The sequence below is a fragment of the Oncorhynchus mykiss genome, chromosome 25, assembly GCF_057628025.1.
Source record: "Oncorhynchus mykiss isolate SJ-2025 chromosome 25, ASM5762802v1, whole genome shotgun sequence".
NCBI lineage: Eukaryota > Metazoa > Chordata > Actinopteri > Salmoniformes > Salmonidae > Oncorhynchus > Oncorhynchus mykiss.
In genome coordinates this window covers 21,060,197-21,073,174 of record NC_143046.1, presented here as the reverse complement: position 1 = coordinate 21,073,174, position 12,978 = coordinate 21,060,197, and the positions used below count along the sequence as shown (strand labels likewise).

The following is a 12,978-nucleotide window of genomic DNA, read 5'->3' as shown; positions in this document are numbered from 1 at the left end:
ACTGTACGGTGTAACTTCGCCATATGCTTTCAAGATTCAAGATACTGCAGTTTGGAGCGGGGAATGGCCTTAGACTACACTATTAAAAGAAGGGAACATCTGGTTGGCTGCCCATGTATCAACCTGTTAAATCATATATCAGTCTTGTTTATTGTTGCTTATCTACTTATTTCCTGGTTAGCTATATTATTTAACTAGGCAAGTTAGTTAAGAACAAGTTCTTATTTACAATAATGGCCTACCAGGGAACAGATTTTTACCTTGTCTGTTCGGGGATTCGAGCCAGACACCTTTCATTTAGTGGCCCAACACTCTAACCACTATGCTACCTGCCACCCCTTTATGGTGGCTCAATTAGTGAGGCTGGCCACAGATAGGATCTTGGGAAGGATCGAGACCAGAGGCTATAGGAGATTGATTGGTAAAGAGTTGGAACAGGAGAAATGAAGTCCAATTTCACAAAAAACAGCATGTGCAGTTGCTTCACTGATCACTTGGTCACAAAACATCATTATTCAAATGCTTTGAAAAACATGAATTTGGTTGAAATGAATGACCTAATTGAATAATTGAGGTAAATTCATCCTAATTTCTGGTGAGCAGAGTGGGTGAGGTCAATCTTAGTTCTGAGGCTCCATGAAGACCTTCATTCTTCCAGCCTTAGTCTTAGCCATGGCCTCCTCTGTTAACATCTTTGAGGATCTATAATATACCGCCAGGTGCCCCAATGTATACTAAATTAGCACCCACTCTCACTTTGGACTGTCTGGGCTTATAGTGGTAAGGGACAAATTGTGTTTGAATATTTAACATTGGATCACTCCCACGTAGCTATTTTCTTCCCATGTGCTGTTCTAAATGGAGAGGGAGAGAGGGGAGAGAGTGTGCTTCCTGGCTAATTATGTTCAGGATTAAATGGAGTGGATTCCAATCAGGTGGAAAGAGTTTTCTAAAATAATGAGTGAGTGACCTCAGGTGAGAACACATTAGGATGGCTATCATGTTAACCTGCAAAGCTTCTATTTTGTCTGGTTCAAAAATATCCTCCAGCACGCAACTGGCTGAGAGCGGATACAAATGCCCCCGGCATTAAAATTAACATCTCTTGCCTCCCAACATTAGTACAAGATAAACAGTTGAGGCTAAAGCCGTCACAACAATAGACTCTCAGCCCTGCTTGTGTTGCTAACACACAAATGGAGTGACATGACAAGCCATCAGATCACAACTGACTTCAGACTAAAATGGTCTGACTGTGTCAAGCTAAGAGGCTACAAGGAGGGAAAATGTATTGTTGATGCTAATCAAACAAGACTCTGCCTTAACCTCCAGCAATTACAAACAAGTGTTACCGAAATAATAAACATTCAGCATCTGTCCTAAACTGTTCCGAAATAATAACCATTCAGCATCTGTCCTAAACTGTTCTGAAATAATAACCATTCAGCATCTGTCCTAAACTGTTCCGAAATAATAACCATTCAGCATCTGTCCTAAACTGTTCTGAAATAATAACCATTCAGCATCTGTCCTAAACTGTTCTGAAATAATAACCATTCAGCATCTGTCCTAAACTGTTCTGAAATAATAACCATTCAGCATCTGTCCTAAACTGTTCTGAAATAATAACCATTCATCATCTGTCCTAAACTGTTCTGAAATAATAACCTTTCATCATCTGTCCTAAACTGTTCTGAAATAATAACCATTCAGCATCTGTCCTAAACTGTTCTGAAATAATAACCATTCATCATCTGTCCTAAACTGTTCTGAAATAATAACCATTCAGCATCTGTCCTAAACTGTTCTGAAATAATAACCATTCAGCATCTGTCCTAAACTGTTCTGAAATAATAACCATTCATCATCTGTCCTAAACTGTTCTGAAATAATAACCATTCAGCATCTGTCCTAAACTGTTCTGAAATAATAACCATTCATCATCTGTCCTAAACTGTTCTGAAATAATAACCAGTCATTATTTGTCCTGAACTGTTCTGAAGTAATAACCATTCATCATCTGTCCTTAACTGTTCTGAAATAATAACCATTCAGCATCTGTCCTGAACTGTTCTGAAATAATAACCATTCAGCATCTGTCCTAAACTGTTCTGAAATAATAACCATTCAGCATCTGTCCTAAACTGTTCTGAAATAATAACCAGTCATTATTTGTCCTGAACTGTTCTGAAGTAATAACCATTCATCATCTGTCCTTAACTGTTCCAAAATAATAACCAGTCATTATTTGTCCTGAACTGCATTCATCATATGCTGCTTGTATACATGACAGGCCAAATACCTACAATATTGTGGGAGGAAACAAGCCAAATACCTACAATATTGTGGAAGGAAACAAGCCAAATACCTACAATATTGTGGGAGGAAACAAGCCAAATACCTACAATATTGTGGAAGGAAACAAGCCAAATACCTACAATACTGTGGAAGGAAACAAGCCAAATACCTACACTACTGTGGAAGGAAACAAGCCAAATACCTACAATACTGTGGGAGGAAACAAGCCAAATACCTACAATATTGTGGGAGGAAACAAGCCAAATACCTACAATATTGTGGGAGGAAACAAGCGAAATACCTGCAATATTGTGGAAGGAAACAAGCCAAATACCTACAATACTGTGGAAGGAAACAAGCCAAATACCTACAATACTGTGGAAGGAAACAAGCCAAATACCTACAATACTGTGGAAGGAAACAAGCCAAATACCTACAATACTGTGGAAGGAAACAAGCCAAATACCTACAATATTGTGGAAGGAAACACGCCAAATACCTACAATACTGTGGAAGGAAACAAGCCAAATACCTACAATACTGTGGAAGGAAACAAGCCAAATACCTACAATACTGTGGGAGGAAACAAGCCAAATACCTACAATATTGTGGAAGGAAACACGCCAAATACCTACAATATTGTGGAAGGAAACACGCCAAATACCTACAATACTGTGGAAGGAAACAAGCCAAATACCTACAATACTGTGGAAGGAAACAAGCCAAATACCTACAATATTGTGGAAGGAAACACGCCAAATACCTACAATATTGTAGAAGGAAACAAGCCAAATACCTACAATATTGTGGAAGGAAACACGCCAAATACCTACAATACTGTGGAAGGAAACAAGCCAAATACCTACAATACTGTGGAAGGAAACAAGCCAAATACCTACAATACTGTGGAAGGAAACAAGCCAAATACCTACAATACTGTGGAAGGAAACACGCCAAATACCTACAATACTGTGGAAGGAAACAAGCCAAATACCTACAATATTGTGGGAGGAAACAAGCCAAATACCTACAATACTGTGGAAGGAAACAAGCCAAATACCTACAATATTGTGGGAGGAAACAAGCCAAATACCTACAATATTGTGGAAGGGAACAAGCCAAATACCTACAATATTGTGGGAGGAAACAAGCCAAATACCTACAATACTGTGGGAGGAAACAAGCCAAATACCTACAATATTGTGGGAGGAAACAAGCCAAATACCTACAATATTGTGGAAGGGAACAAGCCAAATACCTACAATACTGTGGAAGGAAACAAGCCAAATACCTACAATACTGTGGAAGGAAACAAGCCAAATACCTACAATACTGTGGAAGGAAACAAGCCAAATACCTACAATACTGTGGAAGGGAACAAGCCAAATACCTACAATACTGTGGAAGGAAACAAGCCAAATACCTACAATATTGTGGGAGGAAACAAGCCAAATACCTACAATACTGTGGAAGGAAACAAGCCAAATACCTACAATATTGTGGGAGGAAACAAGCCAAATACCTACAATATTGTGGAAGGGAACAAGCCAAATACCTACAATATTGTGGGAGGAAACAAGCCAAATACCTACAATACTGTGGGAGGAAACAAGCCAAATACCTACAATATTGTGGGAGGAAACAAGCCAAATACCTACAATATTGTGGAAGGGAACAAGCCAAATACCTACAATACTGTGGAAGGAAACAAGCCAAATACCTACAATACTGTGGAAGGAAACAAGCCAAATACCTACAATACTGTGGAAGGAAACAAGCCAAATACCTACAATACTGTGGAAGGGAACAAGCCAAATACCTACAATATTGTGGGAGGAAACAAGCCAAATACCTACAATATTGTGGGAGGGAACAAGCCAAATACCTACAATACTGTGGGAGGAAACAAGCCAAATACCTACAATATTGTGGAAGGAAACAAGCCAAATACCTACAATATTGTGGGAGGGAACAAGCCAAAATCTGTAGGCTAAAACAAACAAAAAAACAATTACTTTAAGATGTCAGAACTGGTTCATGAATAAGTGAAACAAGCCCATGTGAACTAAAATAGCTATTAATCAGGAGTGATTTACTTTCGGAGATGAATATTTCATAGTGAGGGATTGTGTGTGCGTGGGTGTGTGTGTGTGTGTGTCTGTGTATGCGTGTGTGTGTGTGTATGTATGTATGTATGTATGGTGAACTAGATAAAAGGAGGGAAGGCCCCTTAACCCTGTGGCCCCTCAGCTGGCTGGGTTCAGGAGCAGGAGCCTTGCCCGCCAGAGGAGGAAAAATCAACGGCTGATTATTAATGAGGTCTCTCCACTATGTCAAGCTCAGTCTCTGCCAGGACTCAATGAAAAACAGAGGGAAAGTCACAGACCAATCTTATCTGGCTGAACCTGTTTCCCCTTCCTACTGCCAGCCGATCTAACACAGAACAAATGGCCTTTCCCCTGCACTTAACATCGGTCTCCAAGCCTGTGTGTGTGTACTGTAGTGTCATGGGAATCATGCAGGTCCCTACCTCCCCAGTCTGTGTCAGGGTCAGCTTGGGCAGCTTGCTCTTGGAGCTGGTGATGGTGCTACCAAAAGCTGGGTTGCTGTAGCCCACGTCCACCACCTCCAGAGGAGGCTTGAGCTCCGGGGAGTCCAGGGGCATCTGGTCCTGGCCGTCCATGGGCCGCACATAGGCCGTAGGCTTCTGCTGCTGCACGGCGCTGGGCTTGCCGTGCAGACCCTGCGGGAAGGTGGGCGTGGAGAGGCCACTGGGCAGCAGGGAGGTAGAGGCCACTGGGGAACTGGCCCCGTGGGAGCCCGGCTCCTGCTCCAGGGGAGACTTAACATGAGTGTTGCTGTCCTTGTAGCTGCCATGCTCGGCCGATGACGGGGCCTTAGGGGCCTGCTGCTGCCCGCCCCCGTGCCTCCTGGAGAGAGTGGAGGTGGAGGAGGAGGAGGGGCTGCTGCTGGAGTCTCCCCTGTGGTCCACTACCTCGCCCTGTGAGATGAGCAGCTCCTCGTGTCTTTGGGGCTGCTGCTGCTGCTCATGGGTGAAGGAGTGTTTCCCCCTGCTGCAGGATGGGCCCCCCACCCCCTGGACCCCCAGGCCCCCCACCCCATGGACCCCCTGGCCCCCAACCCCCTGACCTCCCACCCCCTGGGTGCTGCAGTGGGCTCCCCGGGACCAGTCGGAGGACCAGGACTTCTTGGAGCTCTGATGGCCGTGCAGCAGGCTGGAGCTGGTCAGAGAAGAAGAGGAGGGAGGAGGGGGCATGGAGGTTGTATGGTTCCCTGTGCCCACCCTGTTGCTCCCCCTCTGGCCTCCCTTGGTTAAGAAGCTGGGCTGGTCTTGCTTCTCCATGGGGCCAGGGGTCTGGGGAACAAAGTTCTTGGGGATGCCCACCAGGTGGCTCTGGTTGGAGTGGCTGGTCAGGAGCTCCTTCATCTCATCGTAGTTCCCCAGAGTGTTCTGCACCCGGTTGGCCAGGGCGTCACCTTTGTTTGTCTACAGAGACAGAGACAGAGACAGAGAGAGTGATAGAGGAGAGACGGTGAGATGTATAGTTAGTTACAGCCTCTAGTCCTCTCCCCAAGGTTATCATTCCCCACTACTCTGACAACTGACAGAGAGCAGCAGGTCATCAGAGATACACCTAATTACAGACAGACAGGAACTCTGCAGGCAGTGTGTGTGAAAGGAGGTGTGTGTTTGTGTATGTGTGTGTGTGTGTGTGTGTGTGTGTGTGTGTGTGTGTGTGTGTGTGTGTGTGAATGCGTGCATACATAGAAAAGGGTGAAATCATGCCTTAGTGAGCAAGACGATTAGGCTGTACATTAAAAGCAACTCAGGAAAATGAAAAAGTAAGTAGCCCCTCTCTGAGTCTAATACAAACCTTACAAACTGTATTAAACTATAGTCCTGTATAATGCACGTTCAGAAATCCATCTTAAGAGGGCACAGTTGGTGTATTAACATGTATTAAACAAGTGATTAAAACAAGCATTCTTAGTGTGGATCTATAGATAATAGATACCTTGTTTAGGTTGTTGGTCCCCCCCAAAGTGGATAGACTGGGAGCTTCTGTCTGTCAGTATAAAAAGACAGTAGTTTATAATCTAGTCACACTGAGGGATATAGTAGACCAATGGGATGATCTCACTAAGTGTATAATCTAGTCACACTGAGGGATATAGTAGACCAATGGGATGATCTCACTAAGTGTATAATCTAGTCACACTGTGGGATATAGTAGACCAATGGGATGATCTCACTAAGTGTATAATCTAGTCACACTGTGGTATATAGTAGACCAATGGGATGATCTCACTAAGTGTATAATCTAGTCACACTGAGGGATATAGTAGACCAATGGGATGATCTCACTAAGTGTATAATCTAGTCACACTGTGGGATATAGTAGACCAATGGGATGATCTCACTAAGTGTATAATCTAGTCACACTGAGGGATATAGTAGACCAATGGGATGATCTCACTAAGTGTATAATCTGCTCAACTGTATTGTTAATCAATAGTGATATGCGACTGTTAACACACTACTCTCTTTTAGCTAATATCTCTCAGTGGTAAACCTTAATTTTTTGAAAACCTCCAAATAAAGCTAAACTCATGAGCCCTCTTAAAAAAAAGATATGTTGTTGTAATAACTGTTTTATTTTGTTTTATTATTGTTTTGTTTGATTTATTTTGGTAGTTCAGCATAGAATGCAGTCACACAGGGAATTTCAGACAAAGGGCAGGACCACCCCCAAACTCATGACTTGCCTAAAAGGCAACATTCTATTTAATGTGCAACACATTACTGTTATATTCAAGCCAGGCCTTTTATGTGTAAGAACCTAGTAAGAATGTACAAAAAATACAATAAAACATGCATTATGCTAAAATGCACCCTATATAAACAGAAATGATAACAGAAACACGTCACTACATATTTGAAAATAACTGCAAATGAAGATTAATTTCAGTCATACAATAAATTTGCCAATTTGTTTTCTGTACAGGGAGATAATTTGGCTATTGAAAGGCAACAAAGGGAAAAGATACATGCGTACAGTGTAGCAGCGTTTGGTATCACAGAGGACTGTGGTGTAGTAATAGTACAACACTACGTCAGACTCAGGAAGCATAAGCCTGTGTATTTGCACAACTCAATGTTAACAGCATAAAAGTAAATGAACAAATAATGGTTGATGGTCCGGGGAAGGGATGGTGTGGAGCATGAAGAGACATGATGCTGTGAGGGGGAATTATCTTCTGGGTGGTTAACCTTTGACCTGTCAACCGTAGAGGATGCCAGCTAGTGTAACGAATCTCCTCCTCGTCTGATGATGAAGAATAGGAATCATCGGACCAGTTTAATAAAGAAACTGAACACTGGATGACAAAAACAACAAAAGAGAATGAAACAGTTCTGTCTGGTAAGGATACAAAGACAGAAAACAACTACCCACAAAATCATAGTGGGAAAACAGGCTGCCTCAGTATGGTTCTCAATCAGAGACAACGATCGACAGCTGCCTCTGATTGGGAACCATACCAGGCCAAACACAGAAATACAAAACCTAGAATACACAACATAGAATGCCCAGAGAACGCAAAACCTAAACCCATAGGGGAGGGTCTGGGTGGGCATCTGTCCGCGGTGGCAGCTCTGGGACCCTCGCAGCGGGCCCCGGACTGAAGACCCTCGTAGAGGGCGCCTCTGGACTGAGGGGCGCCTCTGGACTGAGGCGCTGTGATTCTGGCAGCTCTGGAGTGAAGGGCGGCCCTGGCAACTCCGGAGTGAAGGGCGGCTCTAAGGTCAGGACTTGACAGCTAGGGCTAAACTTCTGTCTGCATGCCAAGCATCACCCCTAACCAACCTTGTCTCCCATAAAACTCTAATGGCTGTGCAGTTGTTGTTCCAAAAATAATTGCATTTTAGCTCACCCAAATGGATAACTATCCCCAGTTACTGTCATTGGAGTGGATTCTGAGCAGTGATGGCAGAGTTTGACATAAGGGCTGAAATGGGGCAGTTTATTAGGACACAGGGGCACAAGGAGAGAGGGAGGGATTCACCAAGTGTTTGCTATATCTAAACAGACAACTGGATAGCATTTACAGCAACGACCTAGGGTCTTTCAAAGTCCTGAATGTGTCCAAATGTTTATCTCAAACGAGGAGTGATTCAAACTAAGGAGTGACCCCTGTATCAGGTCAGTCATAATTTCAGGAGTCAGAGACGGAAAAGCCTCAAACAGATCAGGCAGCATAGACCGACCCCTACTGTAACAGCAGTCTGTGTTTGACCAACCAGCAACCAGCCCAAAGCAGTAGTTTGTTATCCACCGTCAGCATGTCCTCCAAAGGGGAGCCTAAGCACACACAGGTTATTTAAGTCATGCGGTGAGGGCTCAGTATTTTTAGTGAGTGTGATGTTGAAGGGGCACTTGTAGACCTCCCAGACGCTGTCGTTCTCAGTGAGTGCAAAGACAGGGCACAAAGGGCTCTTGTGTAAAGAAGGAATGAGCCCTGGGCTGCTGGGTTTGGAGCAGGGCTGTCCTTCAGTGCACTGACTGCAGTCTGACTGCTCTGGATAGAGACTAACTACAGGTGATGAAAGGAGTAACTTCACTAGGCAGTAGAAGTATAACAATCTCACTTTATCTGGCTATCTACTATAGAATTTATTCACAGATAAGTTACACTGCTGTAAATTGATGTTTTTATACAGTACCTGTCAAAAGGTTGGACACTACTCATTCAAGCGTTTTTATTTATTGGTTACTATTTTCAGTAACCAGAAAAGCACACCTCCTCTTCCATGCTTCACAGTGGGAACCACACATACGAACAATATTCGTTCACCTACTCTCCGTCTCACAAATCTCAAATTTGGACTCATCAGACCAAAGGACAGATTTCCACCGGTCTAATGTCCATTGCTCGTGTTTCTTGGCCAAAACAATTCTCTTCTTCTTATTGGTGTCCTTTAGTAGTGGTTTCCTTGCAGCAATTCAACCATGAAGCCCTGATTCACGCAGTCTCCTTTGAACAGTTGATGTTGAGAAGTGTCTGTTACTTGAACTCTGTGAAGCATTTATTTGGGCTGCAATCTAAGATGCAGGTAACTCTGGGTCTACCTTTCCTGTGGTGGTCCTCATGAGAGCCAGTTTCATCATAGCACTTGATGATTTTTGTGACTGCACTTGAAGAAACTTTCAAAGTTCTTGAAATGTTCAGGATTGACTGACTTTAATTTCTTAAAGTAATTATAGACTGTTGTTTCTCTGTGCTTATTTGAGCTATTCTTGCCATAATATGGACTTTGCCTTTTACCAAAAGACACACAAAAACACAACTGATTGGCTCAAACGTATTAAGAAGGAAATAAATTCCACAAATGTATGTTTAAGTAGGCACACCTGTTAATGGAAATGCATTCCAACTGACTACCTCATGAAGTTGGTTGAGAGAATTCCAAGAGTGTGCAAAGCTGTTGTCACGACTTCCGCCGAAGTCGGCTCCCCTCCTTGTTCGGGCAGCGTTCGGCGGTCGACGGCATCGGCCATTGCCGCTCCATTTTTCATTGTTCCATTTGTTTTGTCTTGTTCCCCCCATGTCTTTGTGTGGGATTGTTTTGTTACGTGTTTTGTATTGACGCGCCTAGCTGGTTTTCCCCCGGGTACTATATTTCAACCCGGAGTATGTTTAATTGTTAAACATTTTTGCTTATTTGTGACTTTGTCGCGCTTTGCACTTTTGCCTTTGGCTGGAGGTTTGTTGGACACTGTTGCGTCCGTCGGTTGTCTGCTTCTGCCGAAGAAAGTGTGCGCCTGATCACAACTCTCTGCTCTCCTGCACCTGACTTCAACACCAGTAGAGCACAACTCTCTGCTCTCCTGCACCTGACTTCAACACCAGTAGAGCACAACTCTCTGCTCTCCTGCACCTGACTTCAACACCAGTAGAGCACAACTCTCTGCTCTCCTGCACCTGACTTCAACACCAGTAGCGCACAACTCTGCTCTCCTGCACCTGACTTCAACACCAGTAGATCACAACTCTTTGCTCTCCTGCACCTGACTTCAACACCAGTAGAGCACAACTCTCTGCTCTCCTGCACCTGACTTCAACACCAGTAGCACATACGTTGACAGCTGTCATCAAGGCAAACGGTGGCTACTTTGAAGAATCTCAAATATAGAATATAATTTGAATTGTTAAACACTTTTTTGGTTATTACATGATTCTATATGTGTTATTTCATCGTTTTGATGTCATCACCATTATTCTACAATGTAGAAAATAGTAAAAATAAAGAAAAACCTTTGAATGAGGAGGTGTGTCCAATCTTTTGACTGGTACTGTATTTATTAATATATGTTTTATTTATTCATTAAAATATATAATATTATATCATCTGATGTAGTTTAAAACCTCATTATATACTGTAGCAGGTTCTAAACAATGATTAGTCCACTGTGTTACAGCACCTTATCTTCATGGAATAAAGGCTAAATGTGACCCGTTATGATGCACGTCACTACTTCAAAGGAGAGGTGTTTGAACGTCCCACCAAATTCATCCAAATTTATATTTTTTCCTTCAGAAATGCCTTCTTTAACTTTCACGTGCCTTAAATAACAAAGTTGTACGTAATCTGTAAATATAAATAAAATGTGAAATCACAACTGTTTAGACACGGAGAATACAGAATCTTGCCTAGCCATGATTGGTTGAGATAATGAGGGGGCTGGGACATTCACGAGAAAGAGAGTCCATTCTGTCACTCAAGACTTCTTTGTTAAATGGTAAATCCTGCTCCGTCCTGCTGCCGATATTTCAAAGATCCATTGAATTTACTAGTATTTTCGTCATGGACTACATGCAAAGTGTTGCCACAGATAAATGAATGAGACATATTTCAACGGGTGTATGTGAAGCATCCGCTTGGTGTTTCCACTCACAACCATATCCATCCACTCCCAAATATGGTATTGAGAGGAAGCCCACTGACCGGCAGCGAGAGAAGACTAAACGAGATGAATTTGGCCGAAATTCTGCACATTTTCTCATCCATTAAACATTTGATTTCAATACAGGTTTATGTCACCTAAACTAAAATCTGTTAATGAACAGAGTAGACAAAGTTTTAAAAATAGTTTGCAAAGGCAGATTTAGTTATTGCACTCTCACACTTACCAGAGTAAGTGTTCGCTAACGGAGATATGCATTGCCATTGTTGGGCAGAAGCAGGTTAAGTGTGTACAGGACATTTTAGTACAGCTGTAGCAGTCAACAAGCAATAACAAACTATTGGGAATTCATTCATTCAGGTTATAACCCATTTTTCTGGAATTTGTCTTTTGGCATAAACCTTTTCTCCTCCACCAGTATTTGTTTAATTTAACCCTTATTTTACCAGGTAAATTGACTGAGAACACATTCTCATTTACAGCAACGACCTGGGGAATAGTTACAGGGGAGAGGAGGGAGGATGAATGAGCCAATTGTAAACTGGGGATGATTAGGTAACCGTCATGGTATGAGGGCCAGATTGGGAATTTAGCCAGGACACCAGGGTTAACACCCTTACTCTTAAAATAAGTGCCATGGAATCTTTAGTGACCACAGAGAGTCAAGACACCTGTTCAACGTCCCATCCAAAAGACAGCACCCTACACAGGGCAATGTCCCCAAACATTGGGATATTTATTTATATTTATATAAAAAATTGTCCAGAGGAAATGGTGCCTCCTACTGGCCTTCCAACACCACTTCCAGCAGCATCTGGTCTCCCATACAGGGACCAACCTTGCTTAGCTTCAGAAACAATCCAGCAGTCGATGCAGAGTGGTATGCTGCTGGCAGCAGATGATTGAGGGTGAACAAGCTACATTTCAGCTATGTTGAGAGTATTGCTTGGACTTGGGGGTCAATGAATGTTATCGCTGGTATACAAGGTTTTAATGTCTTGTTTATTTTTATCCGTTTTCCTCCTTTACATCTTTATTTGCCTGGAGCCTAGTGTTGTTGTGGCCAATGAGCTTCCACAAAGATGGAACCAAGTTTCAGCTGCTGTACAATGTTTATGTCCTTCCTCCCAGAGATGAAAGCATCCCCCAGACTGGACAAAAGCCGGCAAACATGTATTTTTGAGAAGATCAGGACTTTTGCAATGAAAAGGCCATGGACATTACATGTCCTGCTCCAAAGGGCTCTCAGGTTAGATTCCTTTGTTCATATAATTACATGACCTGAAGCAAAGTTACTCAAAGGACTAGGTTATTGGCGTTATAGGCCTAGGTCATTGGCGGCTCCTCAGAGGAAGGGGAGGACCATCCTTAGTGAATTTCATACAAATAAAAATAGTGAATTATTTGAAATGATCCTTTTTAGATTTAACTATACTAAATATATTAATGTCACCAAATAATTTATTAAAACACACTGTTTTGCATCAAAACCACTCTGTAGGGTCGCACCATGGTGTAGACAGAGGACAACTAGTTTCCGTCCTCCTCTGGGTACATTGAAATCAATTCAAAACCTAGGAGGCTTGTGGTTCTCATCCCATTCCATAGACTTACACAGTAATTATGACAACTTCCGCAGTAAGCATAACAGGGATACGGTACAGGGATACACTACATGGATACACTACAACGA

At 42.6% G+C, this 12,978-nt stretch overlaps 1 protein-coding gene across 1 annotated transcript in view; it reads right to left on the bottom strand.

Annotated features, from left to right (window-relative positions):
- Window positions 1–12,978, bottom strand: part of LOC110504399 (AF4/FMR2 family member 2) — a 296,104-nt gene that overhangs the window by 208,802 nt on the left and 74,324 nt on the right. Inside the window, exons 3-4 of the mRNA XM_036970067.2 lie at window positions 6,336–6,386; window positions 4,829–5,806 (exon numbers count right to left, since the gene is read on the bottom strand). Of these exons, the coding sequence (XP_036825962.1) occupies window positions 4,829–5,806; window positions 6,336–6,386 (1,029 nt within the window). The remainder of the gene's footprint in view (window positions 1–4,828; window positions 5,807–6,335; window positions 6,387–12,978) is intronic.